This window comes from Stomoxys calcitrans, chromosome 5, assembly GCF_963082655.1.
Source record: "Stomoxys calcitrans chromosome 5, idStoCalc2.1, whole genome shotgun sequence".
Taxonomy (NCBI): Eukaryota; Metazoa; Arthropoda; class Insecta; order Diptera; family Muscidae; genus Stomoxys; species Stomoxys calcitrans.
The window spans coordinates 141301409-141314367 of NC_081556.1; the positions used below are offsets into that span (position 1 = coordinate 141301409).

The window sequence follows — 12959 nt, forward strand, 5'->3', positions numbered from 1 at the left end:
TTTTAGAAAATTTTGTCTATATTGATCTGATTATTTAAATTTTTTAATGTTTTCACAAAATGTTCGCCTGCTTGTGCTATACTTGCCAGTGATGGTATGCTATGTGCTGCTCATTATGAAAAAAGTACAAGTCGTTCCATCCCTACTGCATTCGCTTACACAATTCATTATGGTTGAGCGCCATCTTTAACATGACAACTCTAGCTCACACACACACATTCTTGCCAGGCAACACACAGATTATAGGCGGCTAACAACACAACAACATTTAACCATTCAATTTGAGCTTAGCTACAACTCGAACAGCACAGCGAATTCATTCGAATTTTTTCGTTCAACGGGCATAGACGTACAAGTTTGAGTTAACGGAATACTTAAAAGAGCGGTAAAAAAGTGAAGTCAACAAACGAAAAGTGTATACGTGTGTGCTTTTGGTTTTTTTTTTTAAACATAAATGAGAGCAAGAGAGTGTATGAATTTTGAAAACTTGGCTTAAATCGGAGTGCCAATAGCATAGAACTATAGAAGTTTGAATATGTGTTGTATGTCAGTTATTTAGACAAATAATAAAAAGAGAGATAAATTCCCGAGAGATACAGTGAGGAGTATCAAATTAAATGTGGGGAGATCTATAGAGAACAAAGTCTGAATACAATTAAGTAGTATCTACTTGACTCTTTAAGAAGCACCAGCAGCAGCCGCAGTTTTAGTAGCTTTAGCTGTCTCGCTGTCAGTCCGCGCGCAACTGTGACAAAAGCAACAACAACAAAGAAAAGAAAAAAAAACAAATATAAGATCAAGCCAAAGCATTAAATTATTAAGCGTTTCTTATTCAATAAAACTCTTAACTACGACGACGGGCTTAGGGTGTGGTGCAATATTTTTCTTGTGAAGAAAAATTTAATTTGCTCAAATTTAAATAAATAAAAGAAAAATAACAATACAAATTGTAAAAAAATGTCGTTTAGTAGAAGAATTTCAACACAGCTGCGGTCATCATGTGTCCACCTTCCGACCACTATTATCCTTGCCACACTGATGCTGGCAATGTTCTTCATTGAAGGCACGCAGGCTCAGCGAACACCCACAATTTCATACATCACACAAGAACAGATTAAGGATGTTGGAGGCACCGTAGAATTCGATTGTTCGGTGCAGTATGCCTCCGAGTACCCTGTGATATGGACCAAAAATGCTGGCGATTCCGTTTTCCTGTCGACAGGCTCCACATTGGTCATTAAAGATTCGCGTTTCGCCCTGCGCTATGATCCCAATTCATCAACGTACAAACTACAAATCAAAGATATCCAAGAGACTGATGCTGGTACCTATACCTGCCAAATCGTGATGTCTGTGGTGCACAAAGTCAGCGCCAATGTTCAACTCTCTGTTAGACGTCCTCCCGTAATCTCCGACAATTCCACACAATCTCTGGTGGCTAGTGAAGGCAGTGAAGTTCAAATGGAATGCTATGCAAGTGGTTATCCAACACCAACCATCAATTGGCGTCGTGAGAATAACGCCATTTTACCCACAGGTAAGTTTAAAGTTATCCAAAACATTGAAATACTCGTACTCGTAAAACAATAATCGCCAGAGCTAGGGAATTTTAGGGTCAGTGAACATGCTGGGGCAAAAAATCATGAAGTACTCATAGATGAATACAAAGAGGAAAAAATGCCTGTCCAGAGCGAAGGGGAAATAGGGTCTTTGTATTTGAGAACATGTATAGTGTAGAGTAGCGCAAATGGGGCACAGTCAAGATCATTGTGTGTTTATAAGCTTTTTTTTTTGTTAATACAGTTGACTCACCCTACCTGTCAATGTGTGATGCGTTTCAAAACACTTTTTCTCTTACTCACCCCTCTCTCTCTCTCTCTCTTAGTCTCTTCGAAGATGACTTATCAGAGAGTATATGAGAGACTTAAACCCAAGCTAGCTTCGATGAGAGCTTGAAAATATTTTAACGTGATTTTGAAACCAGTATTTTTTGTTGGCTTAAATGCTTAAAAAATACATGTTTGTATGTAAATATAATGTCTATAAACTGTTTTGAGAAACACCTAAGTAAATAGCTACATCTATTTAAGTTTGTTTTTATATTTTTTAGAAATAATTTCACAAGAACCAAGGCTACGGCTATGTGCAGTTTTTTTAAATAACAAAAATGTGTTAATAAGAAATATATACATACATACTTACATATAATAACAATATTGAGTTAGGCCCCTTGGACGGGAAATACTATTTTTTGTACAAAAATGGTTCTTACTTTGATCCAATTTTAATTTTTAATGGTTGCGCTGTATTTTAAGTGAAATTTTTTTTCTTTGTTTAAGGCAAAGGTAAACTTCTCTCATGGGAAAGGGTGATTAACTACATTTTTTAGGGCCACTGTGGGAAAAGTAACGGCAACTTTTTATTATCTTCTTTTAGGGCCACTGTGGCGCAAAGTTTAGCATATCTGTCTATGACACTGAACCACTAGTTTTTAATCCTGGCTATAAAATCAGTGCTAGTTAATCCCTCATTAATGCTGGAGATTTGTTTAGTGGTGTTGCTCCGCGGTACGCCTTTGGTACTCGGCAAAAAAAAATAGGTATCTTGACTCGGAGAGCACTCATTGAGATGACAAAAGTTACCCGCTGTTCTTTGATCGAATGCATATTTATTTCCAATCTTCATCATTTTTAAATTATTGAGTTTGTGCTTTCAGTTCAGATTTCTGACTTTGCATTTAGCCTCCTGAGATTATCAATTAAACAAAGGAATAAAATTAATATTTTGTGGTACGAAACTTCCTTGGCCTAATTTTATAACTCTAAAAAAATTAGGAAATTTTTACAGTATATATATACGGGGAAACTGAAAATTGTTTCTGGGGACAAAAAAGAAAGTAAACAGGCGTATTTATACTCCTTCATTCATTACAGACAGGATTCACTGAATAAGGTTAAGCCAAGCGATCAGCCGATATAGTTTTTTTTTAATATTTGGCAGTACTTGGCATTGAGGATGTCAACTTGTTCTCTTTTTACATTCATTCTTTGTTTACGTTTTCTCCTATATGATGACATTTTCAATCGTCAGATTTGACATCCTTAATGATGTTTATGGGGCCTATCCACTTTGTGTTTTTGCATGTGACCTAACCTTCTATTAGTGAATCCTGCATTACAGACTGCCCTTACACATAGAAGTCACTTCTTTCCTATATTGCAGATCCGAATCGTTAGTTTTTTTAATTCAGGAAGGATTGGAATGGACGGACAGACATATGGAAAAGACTGGAACCGACACGCAAGAAAAAATATAAAGCTCCTTGTCCTTCCGTGCTTATCCTACAATATGATACATTAAGTTCTGTGATACTTAGCTAAGGTAATGTTATGTTAGGTTGAAAAACTCTTCACGGACGTCAGGAAACTCTTCACGGACATCATTTCCCGCCCCTGATAGCCCGAGACTCAGCAAAGCTTAATCACTTAATCGACAAATTTCACTATAACCCCAGACTAGAACCTTCAGATTCACCTGCGCCTTACCAGTTCAGCAATAGCACAATGTATATAGAATTCGTGGCCTCGTAGGATTGAAATTAACTTAAATTATGCAATACTCATAACCATGCGTGAAGTTTCTTCTCGATTCTTTAATGTGTTTAAGTGAGGAAATTTTTGACATACTACCAGTGTTTAAAACCACGTAGCGCCTGGGTGAAGAATATCAGAAAAAATTTTCAGCGGTGGCTATTCCCTCCTAATGTTGGCGACCTTTGTGAGGTTCTGTACCGTTTGGTATAAAAGCCATGTAAAAACTTCTCAACAAAATGTGTCGCACTGCGGCACGCCGTTCGGACTCGGATATGAACAGGAGGCCCCTTATCATTGAGCTTAAACTTGAATCGAACAGCACATCCTTATAATGAAAATGCAAATTTTTATCATCAAAAATGGTTTTATTATTTTTAAAAGTATCCTCCCGTATGATTTATACACTTTTGCATGGGGTCAAACCAATTAGCGAAACACTTTTTCCACTTCGATTAAGACACCTCCAAAACATGGTTATTGAACGCTTCCACAGCATTTTCTGGGTACGAAAATCATTGACCACGCATTTTTATCTTAATGCGCGGCAATAAAAAGAAATCGTTGGGTTCCAAATGAAGGCTGTACGGTGGATGACCCATCAATTCGATGTTTAGGCTGGTTGGAGGCCATCGTAGCGCAGAGGTTTGGATGTCCGCCTATGGCGCTGAACTCCTGGGTTCAAATCCTAGCGAGACCATCACAAAATTTTCAGTGGTGGTTATCCCCTTATAATGCTGGCGATGTCTGTGAGCTACTATGCCATGTAAAAACTTCTCAAAAGATGTGTCGCACTGCGGAACGCCGTTCGGTCTCGGCTATAAAAAGGAGGTTCCTTATTATTGAGCTTAAACTTGAAGCGGACTGCACTCATTGATATGTAAGAAGTTTGACCCTATTTCTTAGTGGAAAAAAGGCTTTGACCTGTGAGAGCTCACATTGGCATGGGGAGAGCTCACATTGCGATAAGTCTTCTCTTGTTCGTTTTCGAATTTTTCCCACGACTTTATGCAATTAAAATGTGGCGTGTCACTCAGAATTGACCATCCTACGTTGCTCAAGCGTAACAGTCGCCACATGACCGGTTTTGCCGAAGAAAAAAGCGACCGTTTGCTTCGAAATGCTTCTTCACGAACAACTTTTGTAGGATTTGGCCCGTCTTCGAGGACCCACAAGGTCGATTTTTGTTTTGTTGGGGGGTCATACGCTTAGACGCTGTGACGATCTTTTGAATGTATTTTGAAGTACCGCGAAAGTGCCGAATTCAACGAGAACAAACCTTTTTTACGGTAAGGTATTCATGCAATATCGAATATAAGGTGGTGATAGCCTCTAGCTCACGGTGTGTCGCATCTTGCATTACAAGTTCATGCAAAGCATCAATGTTCTCTGATACAACGGCCGTTTTTTGGAAACCCTTCTGGGAATAAGACTTTGAACGAGCGTCGCCTACGACTTAATTAATTAAAACAGTCTTGCACACTGGTATAGGGTGTTGCTTTAACCCCATACATCAATCCACTCTTGTCGTAATAATTCACGTCGAAAGTTGTGGTAAATAGTCGCACGAAAATCTTAATTTTTTTTTGGTCAAATTAATTTTTTCATGTCACTGTAAACAAATGATGGTCGTAGGTCAAAACGTTTAAAGTTCGTTATACTAGAAAATGGTAATGTCAGATTGCCCTATGGAAATGTCAGATTGCACCTGACAACACTTAGTGTTACCTACGCGAAAAACTTATGTAGTTACAGTTATAGTTGTCAACTTCCACCATCTGACCGAGTCTTCTTGACAATTTATGTAGAATAACAGCTGCATTCATCAGGAAAATAGTACACCATATATAATCTCCCTCTCTCTCTAATAAAAAGAATCAACGATCCCAAAGGGAGCTAGCTGTAAAATATCCTTCCTTCCTTAACAGGTATGGTTGTCAACTTCCACTGCGTGATTGAGTCTTCTGGACAATTTATGTTTTGATATCAACAATTTGACTTTATATGAGTTTATTGCCGATCTTACTTTCTCATATTATTTTTTAATTGCTATGAGAGAAGTTACTTCTCTGTACTGAATGGAGTTTAGTGCAGAAAATGTAGACATAACATCAGTATTCAAAATAACATATAATGACATTGCTTTATACTGGTGTACGTCATAGCAATAGTTGTCAACTTCCATTCTCCGTCCAAGTCGTCTGAACTACATATGTGTTGATATCAATAACTTCATTTTATTTGCATTTACTGCTTAAAATTCTTCATATTCATTTTCGGTTTTTAAAGTAGTCATTCCAAGTATCATGAAAGGGTCAAAGATTTTCAACATACTATAGTTTCATGGATTCATCCCAGAAAAACAATGACTTCTTTGAAAAGCAGCTGAATTTTTCTAATTCTTAAAGATAATAGTACATCATAATAATTAATTTCCGAGAATCACCTGCTCCCAAAGGTAGCTCCATGTAAAATATCCTTCCATCATACCCTTGCCATTACATTAACATACCCAAATGACCAACAATTTTCAACAAGTTCATGAGAAAAATAGATCATTCTATGTGGCTATAATAAAAAATTGAGCGTAACCAAATTTTTAAAAAAAAGAAAACACCAACTGTGTTTTTCTTTCCTCTTCGAAACCAACTATAGCCATGACTTAACAAAAAATTGCTAATTAACTTTGGCCAAAATAGGTAAACTCCTCCTATATGTCGGCCACATTTCCTACCATACCAACGACAACAGGTAGTCGATGTTATAGAAAGGTCGGTGTTGAAAAATTGAAGAAAAGTGAACATTGAATGCATGAGAAATATGAAACAAAAACATTATGGATAAAACAAAAATAGATAAAATGGGAAAAAGGGAGGGAAAAGGTTACATATTGAAATAATATAGTTTGCACCTGTTAGTTTATCATCGATTGCCTTGAAAATGTGTTGTTTTTGGTATACGGTTCCTGTTTTTCTTATACTAATTGGGAAGTGTTGCACTTAAATTCGTGTGTTTATTTTCTTTTAAGATAAGAGAACTGTGAGAAAAGTGGTGATATTTTCTTTTCCATTGAGCCACGGTGTACTCAATAGACAATTTTTTTTTTATTATTTTTAACTGATGGTGTTTATAGGTAGAATATTTTATCAACTTATAAATGTAGTGAATCGAATTCAAAATCATTGCGGAATGGAGAAGAAAACTCCCAATTTACTCCCAATGAATTTAACTGAATGCCATGGATTAAGGAAAAGAGTCAGTACTTAGTTTGGCACACATTTTAAGAATACAATGTTCACATCCATTAAATTTTTCGCATAAATTTCAAACTTTGGTTGGTATTGACGGATGAAATAACTTTGCCTCATTTTAACCGGCTAAAATATTTAAAAGAATAAATACCGCTTATGACCAAGGGACGTGAAAAAATTTGGTTCCCGTGGTCTACACTTAAGTTAAGTTTAAGTGGCAACCTGCCATCAGACTCAATTAGACGTTTTCGTCCATTGTGATACCACAGGAACAGAAAAAGGTAGATGCCTTCCAGTTCCTACCGTTGAACCATCTAGAGCGCTTTCGAAAAGCCCAACAACTTGCGAATGTTCACATCCGCTAAACAGGCAGGTTCTCAAAGGCATGAGAACCTAAAGTGAAACTCCTTCTAACTGCTAGTGCGGGATACACACGCAGAAAGTGTTCTATAGTCTCTTCTTCTTCGATGTTCTCGCAGCTTCTGCAAAAGTCGTTGCTGGCAACCTTCAGTCTGTCAGCATGTTTTTCGATTAGACAGTGATCTGTCGTGACGGACACAACGACTGAGACGTCTGTTCTAGCCAATGACAGCAAAGCAGTAGACCTCTTCAAGTCTAGATGAGGCCACATAGTTTTGGAATGCTCACAGCCCCTCCTTGTGACCATCTATCATTCGTTGCTCTTCGGGCCTGGCCCTGAAAACTTAGCTTATATGTCGCTAGAGGCATACCCACAGTGTCCCTGGAATGTGTAGGGTAGTTCCTAGTCTCGCAAGCTCCTCCGCTTTACTGTGCCCTGGGATATCTCTGTGGGCCGGCATCCAGAACAGGTGAATTTTGAACTGTTCAGCCATCTCGTAGAGAGATCTGCAACATTCGAGGGTGGTCTACGCTTATCACTGCGCAGAATATTCAAAATGTTGTTGTCAAATTTTATGGCAACGTCAGTGTATCACGACATTAGCTGATTTTTTTCTTATCTACCACCACGCAGTAGATGTCCCCGGTGAATTAGTTTATTTCCTATCACCTATATTTAAAATGAAAATTAAAATTTTAGCCCAATCTGATTAAAAATTGCGCCCTCCATAGTGCCGCTATAATGTTAAGGGCTAATTCGAACGATACTTGAAATACTCAACAAGAAAGACGATTAAAATATGTATGATTGGGATACATTCGCCACCGGATAACAATTTTTTTGTTCAATTTTACAAATAGTGTAACTTTTCCGATAGTTTCGATAGGTCGATATTCAGCCAAAATCTAAAATAACGATAGTGTCATCGACATTTTGCCAACTCTACTATGATATGTAGTGCATTGGGTTGGGGAATGGAATTTACGAATTGGAGAGCGGTGGTGGGGCGGAGGTTAAGTGTTTATTGAGATTAGCCGGAAATCGATTCCATATACGAACGGTTCGTGCGAAATGGGAATTCTCTCCACAATGCATTGGCCGGTCCACTGGGCAATCAACTACAAACGGGTGTGAGTTCCTGGAAAGTTTAGTGTTTGTGACGAACATCCTTACATCAGAAATAATAACATGAATATCAGATGAACACCCACACCATAAAAGTACCGATAGAACAGCGTCAGACAAACCACCTTACATAGATGTTCAAGGGATACCTACTGGTTGCAGTCAACGCAACCGATCTCTTCTGTACACGGTCCAGCAGATCCACGGTTGATTTGAATCTCCAGGCCATATATATAAGTTGCATTCCCTTTTAGAAAAATACCCATGAAGAGAGCTGTCTTAGAAAATTTCTAGCAGTTAGGAAATAGGTATCCTTATATAAATAAAAATTTTCTCATCATATAGGGTCATGGCTGTCAAAAGTTGAAAATTTTTTATAGCTCAAAAAAACAAAGAAAAAATTTTTCTCAAAATCCAAAATTTTTTACAGTAACACGAAAACAAATCCAAAATGGGCGATCAGGTTACTATGGGGAACGCCCAACCCAATGAATGAAGTACGAATATGATTTCATAAAGAGGCAAACAAAATGGGCCGCCGTTCCCCCAAAAATTTCACTCCCTCAGAGGCCCCTTAAACGATTATGTAGTTCTATCGTGCTAATAGAATTAAATGAGACTCAGTTGATAGGTGATGGGGTGTAGAAAACAAATTTGGTTTCTAAATTCGACCACTTTACCCCAATGACCCTCAAAATAACCCAGAAAAACTCGCCAAAACGTATATGCAGGTTAACCGGGACAATATGAGAATCAAATGAAAGGTGCTTGAAATTAGAGTATGAATTTTACAATATTATTAGCGACCAAATCTCTGAGGGCTTGCACAAAATATTTGACTTTGAGTGTAGAGAACGAATCATACATACAAATGTAATACAGGAGGGAACCGTGAAACTTTAAAACTCTCGAATCTTCTATAGTACTTATAAGGCTTCAAAATTCAATTTTATTTAAAAACAAGGTCTTTGGGGTGTTTCGAAACACACCGGGCCAGCTAGTTTGATATAAAAATTCGGCACCAATAGTCAGGGGGCCTCCACATCCCTGTCCCCCAAAAAATCCAAATTGCCATGTAGACCGATCGGGACAATTAAAAATTAAAGATATTTGGGAGAAGTATATGAATCTGATATTAAAATTTGGAGCCAAGTTTAAGGATGACAGTGGTCATCGGAAATATACGAGGTCTAATAAAAAAATAACCGTTATTTTCAACCGCTGCGTATGTTCGATTTTCGCACTTTTTTTTAGATCAGACCTCTTAGATCGATCGCATTAATATTAGTTCCAAATAATAGATCTTTGAAAATGAAGAACAAATCTGAAATAAAATTTTTTTACAAAAGTGTTAGGGGCCACCCGAAGCTCCCCTGAAAGGGTGAAGCGAACAGATCAGCACATTGTGGGTCTTATAAAGAAAGTATATAAGTGTAGTACATAGACATAAGCCAATCGGAACAATAAGAAAATCAAATTGAAATTATTTGCATATAAACCAAAGGAAATTATGTTCCCCGTAACGTAAAAAACGCGCAGCGGGGGCTAGTTTTCTTTAATTTCAATTTTTTCCATAAAGATTTAATTTCTCCCATTTTCTTTCCCCTTGTTCATGTAATTGGCATTTGATGTCTAAAAACCTTCCGTGTTTATTTCCTTTTTTATTTCCTACATAATTTTACCATGTCTTCTCAGCTCGTCAAGATGGTTATCTAAAAATGTTTACGAGGATTATTACCATTTTAATTTCAAAAAATTCCCATGGGTGAAAAAATTCGTGTAAAAATCAATTCCAAAGTTAAATTCAAATCTTGATCTTGATATGCAGCCATTTTTGTCAAAAATGGGGGTGATTTTTTATGCAATATTTTTGTTAAGCAAATCCCTTGATACACATCGGCCTTTTTATGTAAACAATTGTAAATGTAGTCATTTAAATTTATGGGAATTTTCTCGCAGCAGATGACTTTGGCAAGGATTAAACATGGAACAGAGTGTAACTGCACCATCCTTACGGTGCTGCCTGCCTACCGGCCGTTCGGACGGTTATCTTTGGGTAAAAATCAAAAGCAATGTGAAAACGATAACCAGCCGTTAAATGTGCTTGAGATTAAAGGTTTAAAAAGGCGTGTGCCCGTTTTGAAGGACAATGAGAAAGGATTGTTGTTATGGGTTGGCAACGAGGTGGCTAGCGATTGAGCCAGAGAGGAGGGTTATTGACAATGCCAAAGTAAAGCAAGTGAGTGGATGAGATGGGATGGGATGGCTGGAGCATTGAAGTTAATGTTGCTCTTGCTGTTGCCATAGACAATCATCACAACAATCAAGGGCTTAAATAAACTTTCTGCTTCCCCATCAAATCACTTCGCTTTTACGATGCAACCTCTACCTCTTGTTGTTGAAGGTATTCAAAAAAGCACACATTCGTTAGGAAAAGACAACAACAAAAAGTCAGACCAAGATATTTGTACTTAAATGAGAAGTTTCACACTTTCTATATGCTGTCATGTCGTCATGTCCTTTGTGTAAGTTTGGTGTTGTTGACAGTCTCGCTTGCTGCAAGGACAGGAACCGGAGGAAGGAAGGACGAACGGACGGATGTATGGATGGATTTTTGTGACAAACAAGAGACGAACCTTTTTGAAGTTTTCTTAGGCCTAGCAAAGTCTGCCTCATACATGTCTCGTACTTCTCGTATGAGCAGGCAGACTATCGTATGGGAATGTCTTCTGTATGTGTGCACAAATACTTTCCTTTACACCGCCATCGTCCTCCATTCATGTAGAAGTACAGGTCTAACCAAAAAGGGAGTAAATGATGACGATATGGTTTTTAAGGATTCGACAACTTTAGCACGCGCAATTTGCTTCCGCAATCTTGAAAATGTACTCAAGCAGCAAAGAAGCGCATATAACAAAAAATAATAAAACAAAACCCCAGAAATTATGGGTGGTGATATGGTGTGGTGTGTAGAGGTGGTGTTGCAAGCCATAAAAACCCAACAATGTGACCATACAAAAAGGATCTGAAAACACAACAAACACACACGCCCAAGAAGAGTGCTCGTTTATATTAGACTTTATGATGTCTGCCTGTCTGTCCATTGGTGCGCCCAGTCCTTTCGGTGTCACATACTCTCAGTCACGCCAAAAAATAGATCTCTGTTTTTTTTTTTATTATGAAAGTGGAGAACATTACAAAAAAGCAGCGCCCGGCAGTTAATGCAAACAGTTTTGCAACTAATGTAAACAAATCCCACCAAGCACAAAGGCGAAAGGACGACAAACAAAACAAAACCCCATAACGAATCCATATCACCGGGCTGCTAAAGCCCAATCAAGCCCAGTAACGTGTTTCAGTTTTGGAAACAATGGGAATATACACTCGCGTACAAAACTATAGTTATATCAATTTCGGCGAAGGCATAAAGGCGAGGTGTAACTTCACTGGCTTGCTGGCGCCCCGGTAGCCGAGTTGGTAGGGTGGTTGGATTACCAGTGTAGGGGTCGTGGGTTCGATTCCCACCAAAAGCTTTGATCTGTCGCTACTGTGGTATCACAATGGAATTAAAAATTGTCTAAGTGAGTCTGTATAGGACTGCCATTCTTACCTTACCTAACCCAACTTCACTTGCTGATACCGGGGGCCAATAGGAATGAGCCTAGTACGATCTTCAACATCAACAGGAGTCACATAGCCACTAAATGGGTGCGGCTATCGAGACTGTATTTAGGACACGTGCAGGGACGACAAGACATTGGATCACTTATTATGGCAATGTCCAGTTTTCGCAAGAGATACGTCCCGGTAGGATGGCAGATGATCAATAAATGTGTGAAAAAACACAAAACTAAATTCTTAGGAGTGAGATTTTTGGAAACCGTTTTAGTGCCTTGTTGCATTCGATAGTTTCTATACAAAAAAATCTTACTTTTTTCCACAGCAGATGCGATTTTATGTCAAAGTTATTAATATCCACTATTCCTCTCTAAATGGTCTTGTAATATTAAAAAAAGATTTTTTTTGGTAAAAACATAGTGGCTTAGGAAATAAAAAGAACATTTTATTTTTCCAAAATCTCTACCTATGTACGTCTAAGAGATGTTCTAAATATTGAATGAAATAATGAATTTCATCAGAATTGGACAAGGGAATCGAGGGTCAGGCGTTAATGGGTTAATATACCTTGAAATAGCCAGTTGTTCACTGCATTTTTTCACTTAAGGCGCTATTACACGGTTTGTATATGTCTTATGACATGCCACTTTTTGTATTAACATGTAATTGAAAATGTTTGTCAAAATTGTCAATTTACATACGATTTATCATTTTTGTTATCACACCTGTATGGTATTTTCGTATGACATAACCTTAAAATTTGAGCAAAAGCTTATGTTTTTATGAGTATTAATGTTTAAAGTTGTGAGAAAACTGGTTTGATCAAAAATTTATTAAAACAGTTTGACTGAAGGAAAAAAGCACGCTCTTATAAAAAAAAATAAAATTACATATGCTATTTTGAAAAGTGATTTTCATATGTTAGTTTCGTTTGTATCACACTACATGTACAATTCCAGATGTGCTAAATTTGTCATGTCATAAGACAACTACACGCCGTGTAATAGAGCCTTA

General features: G+C 37.6%; 2 protein-coding genes across 2 annotated transcripts in view; one reads left to right on the plus strand and one right to left on the minus strand.

Moving 5' to 3' along the window:
* The window catches only part of LOC106087950 (protein lethal(2)denticleless), a 65047-nt gene that overhangs the window by 19055 nt on the left and 33033 nt on the right, over positions 1–12959 (minus strand). The gene's annotated exons all lie outside the window — the stretch shown is intronic.
* LOC106087955 (lachesin) overlaps positions 273–12959 on the plus strand; it is a 52814-nt gene continuing 40127 nt past the window's right edge. Inside the window, exon 1 of the mRNA XM_013253184.2 lies at positions 273–1537. Within this exon, the coding sequence (XP_013108638.1) occupies positions 958–1537 (580 nt within the window). The 5' untranslated portion in view covers positions 273–957. The remainder of the gene's footprint in view (positions 1538–12959) is intronic.